This window comes from Capsicum annuum, chromosome 1 (assembly GCF_002878395.1).
Source record: "Capsicum annuum cultivar UCD-10X-F1 chromosome 1, UCD10Xv1.1, whole genome shotgun sequence".
NCBI lineage: Eukaryota > Viridiplantae > Streptophyta > Magnoliopsida > Solanales > Solanaceae > Capsicum > Capsicum annuum.
Genome location: NC_061111.1, coordinates 42,744,713 through 42,754,571, shown reverse-complemented (window position 1 = coordinate 42,754,571; position 9,859 = coordinate 42,744,713). Strand labels below are relative to the sequence as shown.

At 29.3% G+C, this 9,859-nt stretch overlaps 2 protein-coding genes across 2 annotated transcripts; both read left to right on the top strand.

Moving 5' to 3' along the window:
• The first annotated feature begins 3,929 nt into the window (after positions 1–3,929).
• Positions 3,930–4,681, top strand: LOC107854326 (BON1-associated protein 2). The gene has a single exon (XM_016699330.2). The coding sequence runs from the start codon at positions 4,011–4,013 to the stop codon at positions 4,605–4,607; it is 597 nt and encodes a 198-aa protein (XP_016554816.2). The 5' UTR covers positions 3,930–4,010; the 3' UTR covers positions 4,608–4,681.
• A 3,881-nt stretch (positions 4,682–8,562) lies between these two features.
• On the top strand, positions 8,563–9,448 carry LOC107854330 (BON1-associated protein 2). Its single transcript, XM_016699343.2, has one exon. The coding sequence runs from the start codon at positions 8,792–8,794 to the stop codon at positions 9,374–9,376; it is 585 nt and encodes a 194-aa protein (XP_016554829.1). The 5' UTR covers positions 8,563–8,791; the 3' UTR covers positions 9,377–9,448.
• The last annotated feature ends 411 nt before the right edge of the window (positions 9,449–9,859 follow it).

The window sequence follows — 9,859 nt, the reverse complement described above, 5'->3', positions numbered from 1 at the left end:
CTAGTTAAGGGTGGAGCCTGATAATTCTAAACAATTGGAATACACTAATACTGTATATTACTTAAATTATTATATTCATTTAAGTTTCCCATGTACTCATAATCAATTAATTAGTCATACAAGATATAGTATTGCTTGATGAGACACGAAGTGGAGTTAACAGAAGGAGGGTTGGAGACACACCTTGGAATCTAAAGTTTCAGATTGAGTAGAACAAAGAAAGAATACCTGAAGTGGGAGTTCAGTGTTAATGACACGTGAAGTTACCCGGAAGAGGTTGGATTCTCAAATCATGATCTCCAAGATGTGGAGTTTCAAGTACTTTGGAGTTGTTGTCCAAGGTAATGAGAGATCGATTGATGATGAGGACATCATACATCGCATTATTGGAGTGGAGTGGAGGTCAAAATGAAAGCTCGTATCTGGTATCTTGTGTGATAAGTAGGTGCTATCAAAACTTAAAAGATAAGTTTTACATAGTAGTTGTTAGACCGGTTTATTGTATGAGGTGAAATGTTATCAGTCCAGAACTCTCATGTTCAAAAGATAATTAAAGTTGTCAAGTAAGAATGTTGAGATGGATGTGTTGACTTAAAAAGATATGATCAGAAATAAAAATATTTGGATAAGGTGAGAGTGACCTCTATGACGGATAAGATGAGATGGTTCAGACATGACAAAAGGAGATGCATAAGTCTTCTAATGAGCAACTGCGACAGACCGTCGTTGGATAGCCGCCTGAGAAAAGTTAAAAGGTGATCAGATACGACATGATAATTCTTAATCTTACCGAGGACATGCATAGCCTTTGATAGATAGGAAGGCTAATAGTAAGTAGTTTCACGTTTTATTTTTCCTTATCTAGTATTAATATTACTTTCGGTATCTCATTTTCTTTTGTTACCGCTTATGTTTTCATAAATATTATGTTTATGCTTTTGTTAAACCAAAGATTGTCTATCAAAAATACTTTCTTTACCTTCACCAAAGTGTTGTCTATACTCAAAATCATGACAAAACGTGCTTCTATGGCAACCGTGGAGAAAAAGTTTGATGTACCTAATTATGGTTTTTTCCCCTACTTTAACTGATTATGGTTAGGAAGCATTTTCATAGAAATTTCTCAATCTTTATTATAAAGGACTCCATAAAATAAATATCATAATCCGACTAGACTTTGGAATTATCAGTAATCACGTTGCTTTTCCACATAAGAAATTAATTAATATAGCAGCAATTATTAAAAAAAAAGTTTTAGTCTTATTTTATTTTAATTAATTAATGATGCTAATCCTACCCTCCGGCAAAGTTTGTTAGTTGTTAGACGGTCATTACGTTTATCCGAGTTTGTGAGATTTGTAATCCTATTTTGAATATAAGACCTATTAATTGGCCTATGATATTAAATTCCTTATTATAATCAAACTCTTTGTAAAATATATTGTTTACATTATCAATGTATAAACTTATTTTTTTGTAATTCTGATGTGGTAAGATGATATTTGCACTTATCATACTATTGCGCTGGTCTTATTTAACCACTTCAGGATTAAGTAGAAGAGGACCCTTTTTTTTTTTTTTAGTGTTACCTTACATAAATCTCTGAATCTTTAAGTGATATTATATAAAATTTTGATTATTTTGTTAATTATATTTTATCCCAATTTTTTGAAATGTGATACATATGTTATATGGTGATACATATAAAAAAGTGACATTTGAAACTAACAACATATTTATTTAAGGAAATAATAGATTCTCTTTTATTCATTGTGTTCTTTTATTTAAGGAAAAATATCTAATTTTTCCCTTTTTTTTAGATTTAATTTAGGTGTTTTAATTATATTTCTCTTTTTTCGTCTTTAATTATGAAAGATATGTTTTTTTTTGGTTTTTGGGATCTTTTTTCTCTTTTTTTTGTCTTTAATTTTAGTCTACTTTTTTTAGATTTAATTTTAATTATGTTTCAATTCTACTTTTAGTCTTTTTTTAAAAAAATATTATTACTTTTGTTTCTTACACTGACTACACCATTACCTTTCATTAATAACATATGAATCACCCATAGTACCATATATATCACCCATTAATATCGTATGAATCACTCAATAATTGAAATAAATAATTGTATCTACCATATGAATCACCATAATATCATGTATATGAATCACCCAATAATTGAAATAAATAATTATATCTTCCATATGAATCATCAAAATACCATATATATGAATCACCCAATAATTGAAATAGATAATTGTATTTATCATATGAATCACCATAATACCATATATATCACTCATTAATATCATATGAATCGCCCAATAATTGAAATAAATAATTGTATCTACCATATGAATCACCATAATACAATATGTATCACCCATTAATATCATATGTATCACCCGTTAAAATCATACAAAATGTATCTATCGTATGAATCACCATAATACTCATATAATAATATTATATTTATCATTTATATGAATCACCATTAAAAAAATAAACATGTATGAATAACTAAATAAATTTATATATATATCAATAAGTTTTTTTAAAAAAATGGGAGAGATTTTAAGAGAGAAAAAAAAAAGTTGCATGCATTAATGGAGGAGAAAAAAATCAGAAAGATGATTTAAGCATTAATGGAAGAGAAAAAATCAGGAAGGAAGATGATTTAATTGATGATAATTAGGGAAGGAAATCTTAAATGAGTTAATGGTGGAGTAAAAATAGGATGTGGGGTTTTGTTGATATATATCAAGAGTAAAGTTGAAAAATGGAATTTTATGTAAATTTTTAAAAAATAAGGGATATTAGGTAATAGAGTTAGTGTAATTTATCCTTTTTTTTAATCATTTGAGTCGGGTTTGGAGGGTAAAAAAATGGATAAAGTAATTTTTAAAGTCATGTAACATTTTTGGAATTAAAAAATAATTTAAGGATTTTTTAATTCATTAAATGTACGCCCGTTACCGAAAAGGATAAATATGCATTATTTGTTAGATGATGGAATTATGCATTATTTGTTAGACGTCGGAGTACATATATTTCATTTTCAAATAAGAGATATATCTGCTCTAAATCATAAAATTAAAGGGTTAATTGCCCTATTTCCCTTCAAATATTAATGTTTTGAAAAATAAAGTTTTGTTTTAAATATTTGATATTTTATAAAAACAAAAAGTCCTTTGTTACTTTTTTTTTCAAATATATTTTTACTGTTTACTTAGTGGAATACTAATTAAGTGGGACTATGACACTAAGTGAAACATTAACTTAAGAACTTAAAGATAATTGATTTTTGGACCTAGATTTTATAGGTTAATTAGATTAATATCAAATATCTTAAGACATAATAACATCTTTGATCCCTTAGTTATTTGTTAATTATAATCTTGATCGTTGCGATAATATCTGATTAAGTACATTATTTAATCTTCAATTAATATTTTTTTAATCTCTCTCTATATATTCGCTAAGTCATCTCAAGTTAATTATCCACTTTCCGCTTTACACGTCCCTTAATAAATTATAAATAAAAAGGGTAATTACTAATTTACTCCTTAACATTTTTCTAAACTTACAAACTCGTTTACACTTTAAAAAGAATTTATAAGGGTAAAATCTGAAGAAAAAAAAACAATTAATCATTTCTTGACTTTGTAGATTGACAAGTAAATTTGAAACAAATACATGTGAATTAAAATTGGTATTTTTCCAATGAACTTGGAGAAAATTATTAATTGACTAAAATAGGGAGAAAATTAAAGTCAGTTTTACCACGTCAAACAAGTAGTACGTCAAAATTGAAACCGTAACAGATTAGCCAAAGGATTACTACTACTTTTGTAATTAGAAGCAACTTCCCTCTTTCTCTCTTCTTTCTCTCCTCCTTCCTCTAACTTCTCTATATATATCCATACAAACATCGATCACCTCTATTATTAATATCTCCTCCAAAATTTTCACATACTTTGATTTTCTTGATTATTATTATTATTATTGCAATGAAGCCATCATCGTCGTCATCATCATCGCGTTTGTTAGAAATAACGGTGATATCTGGTGAGAATCTTCTTGATAACCGGAAGCAACCTGTAAAGAAGAACGCTTTCGTAAATATCAAGGCAGAATCTTCAACATGCAACGGACAAACAACAAAGATGGACAAAGAAGGCGGAAGTTTTCCTATGTGGAACGAAAAATTGATCGTTGCTTTACCCATGCATGCACGTCATCTGACGATGGAGGTTCAATGCAAGGCTTCTTCGGGGATCAAAACTGTTGGAATCGCAAAGGTTCCAACGTCCGATTTTACGGGAGGATTTTTGCCAGAAGATTATTTGCATTTTTTGAGTTATAGGCTTAGGGATGGAAAAGGTGAGAAAAACGGGATAATTAATTTTTCCCTTAGGGTTAAGAATGCGCCGCCGCAGTCTTCTCAAAGTGCGGGTTGTGCCGCCGCTTATTCACGGCAGTGGACCACTGCGCCGGTGGGTATGAGAAGTAGTTATAACAGTTCTTCTGGGGTTGTTACGGGTATACCCGTTTATCCTGGAAGTTTATCGGGCAATATTACTAATTTAATGGTGAATAAATTTTAGTTTTTTTTTCTTTTAATACTATTTGTTCAAATTGATTAAATTTTATATAGACATATTTTAGATGATTTGGATTACTGAGAAAGGTGCAGTTTTATTTTTCAATTGAAATAAAGATAGGTAGCTTTTATCGAAAGAAAGATACATTGCGTTGTCTATTAGATATTGATTATGGATAATTATGTCCTATATACCATTACATGAATTGTATATCCCAGTGATCAATTTTGTTGGTTTGCCTTCAATTAATTTTCTTGAATTGGCCGGCCATACTGTGTAATGGATTCAAAATCATATTTTTAATAATCTGTGAGATTCTTCCCACACTTAATCATATGTCTTGGGTTTGAATTTCTGGAATGAAAAATTCTGTTAAAAATGTTGTCCCATGAAGAATTTGGATTTAGTCAAGTCCAACACGAGTACTAGATACCTTGGCGTTACGCGGCTAGTACTCACAGCACATTTTGTTACTCCATTTGTTAACTAAACTGCGTTTGTTCAAAAACGATTAGTTATTCATCGATAACAAATCAGAAATTTCTAGAACAATTCAAATTGGAATCCATTATTGTGTGTAAGTTTTGGTAAAATCTTCGTACATTAACTTTTGCTAAGTAGTCATTTTTCACTTCCAATCTACTTACTACTATACTAGTACTATATATATATTCTTATCGATAACAATATTGTTCTCCTCGTGTGTTTAGGAGTTATGTGTAGCTTGTTTATTTTATAAAAGTGTTGCATAATCATATTCACGAATTACTCTTTGACTGATGAATTATAGTAGTATATACTATGGTGAATTGTTTTTTAATGTATTAACTTGTTGAAAGTAAAAATGCTAGACAATTGTGTGTTATCAAAAAAACAAGGCTGGAGTTGTAGTAAGTATTTATGAATAATCCCTGTAAAATCATTTTCTGATTTATCTGTAAGTTGGTTATCTATCAAACGAGAAACTCAATAATGAAAGCAATAATGTCTGAAAAGATAAACTTTAAATTTTCGAAGTACTAATTAATTAATAAACGTCTCTTGATCTATTTATACTTCTCAAAACATATGTATATTGTGACATTTTCTTTTGAAGATTATTCACCAAAAACATTTTCTAAAACTCTTAACCCTCTATTTTGGAGTGTATTACTTTCTCACAATTCAGTGTGTTCAACAACCAACTAATTTTGCACATAAAGTGTATAATAGTAGCAGTCCTTCTATATCGTTTATGTCTATAATATAAATAACAAGGATAGGTGGCACTAATGAACAAGATTTAACAATCGACAGTCAATCTATGAAAGGTAAATTGATTATCCCTAAATAACCCAGGAAAGAATTGCCGTCCGATTGGTTTTCATTGTAGTCTGAATCCGTTAGACTCCTGAGTTTGTCTTCAAACCTCTAGCCTAACGTCAACTTCGCCACGAATCCCGTCAATCAGTAGTATTACATATGTTAGGTGCAAACAACATACAACAATGACACCTCACATTGAATAAGTTGTGTCAATACACCCATAATCAGAGCGAAAAGAATTGACTAAGAGTCGATCTTTGTTGAAACCTCATGACTTGAAAGTACTCTGTCTCCTCCTACTGTCCTCGCCGAGCCTTGGCTTCACACGTGCTCAATATATCGCACTAATGTAAGCCGCAAATACCCGTCTAGCCTCCAAACATCTTCAAAGAAACTCCCTTGCGACTTTAATTTATCGTAAGTTTTCTCTAAATCAATGATATGTACATCCCTCTTTCCTATCAATAAAAATATATGCTATAATTAGTTTGTATTATATAATATCTCTTATAATCTCTACATTATAATCCAATAACTTAGGGTCGTTTAGTAGCTGGTTAGAGTTATGCAGGCATTAATATAATACATAAATTAGTTATGAAGGAATTTGTGTGTTATTATATGCAGAGATAGTTAAGCAGATTTTAGTCATTCATGTATTTGTAATTCATTTTATTCCATCTTCTATATCCAGTATAAAATAATATATAGTTTACCTCATAATTTATATACATGTATTAATTAGTTATGTAAATTTTTAAATTAGTAAACTAAACATTATATTAATATAGTTATTCATTAATAACTTGATTCCTATCCACCTACCAAACATTACATCGTATAAGTTATACATAGTCTAATACAAGAGTAACTCCACTATTATCCACTAACGAATCGGCCCTTTAGTTCATACATCAAAGATGCTAGTATAAGATAAGACATTATCCAGTATCCTGCTCCAACAAATTGGATCATTATTAGTGGCATGAATTATATTATATATATTCTCTTTTTGTTCCACGGTATATATATTGAGGATGCTTTCTTAGTATATGATAATTCTAAGTTTTCTATATCAAAATTTTCATATCTTGTTGAAGGACCCATTTGCAAGACACACACAGTGCGTGCATTTATGAGAAAATTAGTTTTGGAAATGAAAATAGAAAAAATCGTCTCATCTTCTTGAACATAGAATTAAACTCCATATTTAACAAAAGTCGCATAAAATTAATAGAGACAATAGAAAAAAATGGAAATAGGTTGGAAAAACAGTAGTATAACAAAATGAATATATGACACGTGTGTTCGTTCGATTGGGGACACATATGATGACATAAGAATATGGGTGCGTGTGCTTTCGAAAGAAATATGACATAATTTCAATTAAAAAAGAATCGTTGAACATTATTATTTTATTTATTTTTTATTTTACACGTCTCATAAAAAATAATAATTAATATAAATATTTTATCATAATATTCATATTAATTGATATATAATTAATCATAGGTTTTGAAAAATGATTTTGAGAATAAGTAATTACTTTATGGGCAACATAGGTAAAAGAAAGATAATTGATTTTCTTGATTTATTAAAATTGATTAGTAAAAATGAAAATTTGTTTTTAAAATATTAGACAAAATTGAAGTGAACAGAAGAAATATTTGTATTAAATTATATGAAATGTGTATCACTCCCTCCAACTTTGTTCATCTAAAAATAGATGTCTAACAAATATATCTACTTTAGAAAATCAAATATATCCATTTATTTTCATTTTATCCTTTCTATTAAATACTATATATATATATATATATATATATATATATATATATATATATATATTCGAAGTATTAAATTATTGTATTTGATATAGTAAAAATACTATGTATTTGATATTTATTATTTGTTAAGATATGTGTGTACTTAAATCCTAAACATGACGAATCGTGCTTGCATCATACAAGTTCGAGAAAAGTCGATGTATTAAACCTAATTATCCCTACTTTACCTAATTATGGTTAAGAAGCATTTTCAGAGAAATTTCGCTAGTTTTATTATAAAGGACTCAATGAAATAAATAACATAATCTGATTGGGACTCTAGATTTAATTTGTATCACGTTGCTCTTCCACAAAAAGAAATATAGCGTTAGACTTATTTTATGCTAATTAATGAAAAAACTAAGTGCGTAATTACACTTACTTTGCAACGATTAAAAATTCAAAATAGTTTAACTTAGTGGTTCCACGTTGATTTTATTTTCATTTGATAAATGTGACAGTGCACATGAATAGGGTGTGTTCACGATTTTGTTGTGTTAGAAAATGGATTTAAATGATGGAAATATTTTTGTGGCACAAGTTGGTGTCGTTATGTTTGCAAATGCTAACTTACATAAGAAAAAGAAGGTGACAAGTTGTGTAATATTGAAAACATAAGTTGTGTATTTGTATAATTTTTAATATATTAAATGTACTAAAATATTCTTTAGTCTTATGATTTCAAACATGAAAATTAAGAACTGCTATAGCTAAAAAGAGGAAAATGATATCTTTTTAATTTACTAATAAAAAGTAGGATAAACAACACAAATTAAAACAGATAAAATTAACAAAAATTTCAATTATCCGAATGAATAGTGCTTCTTTTCCGCGGAGAATATTTATTATTGACGAAAATTAAGTCAATATTAGCAAGTCAAACAAGTAGTACGTTAAAAGGGTTTACAGAAGGAACATCCCTCTTTCTATCTCTTTTCTTTCCTCCTTCCTCTAACTCCTATATATATACCAACACACAAACAAACATCACCTCTATCATTCTCTCCTCCAAAATTTTCACATACTTTAATTTTCTTGATTATTACTATTATTGCAATGAAGCCATCATCGTTGTCATCATCATACTCATCGCGTTTGTTAGAAATAATGGTGATATCCGGTGAGAATCTTCTTGATAACCGGAAGCAATCGGTAAAGAAGAACGCTTTCGTAAATGTCAAAGCAGAATTTTCAACATGCAACATACAAACAACAAAGATGGACAAAGAAGGCGGATGTTTCCCTACGTGGAACGAAAAATTGATAGTGGATATGCCCATGCATGCACGTCATCTAACGATGGAGGTTCAATGCAAGACTTCTTCAGGGATCAAAACTATTGGAATCACAAAAATTCCAACGTCCGATTTTATTGGAGGATTTTTTCCAGAGGATTATTTACATTTTTTGAGTTATAGGCTTAGGGATGAAAAGGGTGAGAAAAACGGAATAATTAATTTTTCCCTTAGGGTTAAGAATGCGCCGCCGCTGTCTTCTCAAAGTGCGGGTTGTGCTGCTGCATATTCGCAGCAGTGGAAGGCGCCGGCGGCGGGTACGGGAAGTACTTATGGGGTTGTTACGGGTATACCCGTTTATCCTGGGAGTCTACCAAACAGTATTACTGATGTAATGGTAAATTAATTTTAATTTTTTTCTTTTAGTACTATTTGTTTTAATTGATTAAATAGACATATTTTGGAAGAATTTGATTACTGAGAAAGGTGCAGATTTTTATTTTTTTTTAATTGAAATAAAGATATGTTGCTTTTATCAAAAGAAAGATAATTAGTTAATTGATTGCGGATAATGATGTCATATATACGATTAGTGATCAATTTTGTTGGTTTGCCTTGAATTAACTTTTCTACAATTAGCCTTACTGGATTCAGAATCATATTAATATATATTGAGTCAAATCATATCAGTGTTTGTGATAATCTCAATATTGATCATATGTCGTATGTTGGGATCAAATTAAAATAATAAGGTTGTCATTCCGAAACTAATAATTGCAAATTTTAACCCATGTGGCCAACTGACATACACGGCTATATGGATGTTATTCTTTAACCCTACAAGGCATCCATTGGAAATTTATTAAATAAATTTAATCATATTGAGAGT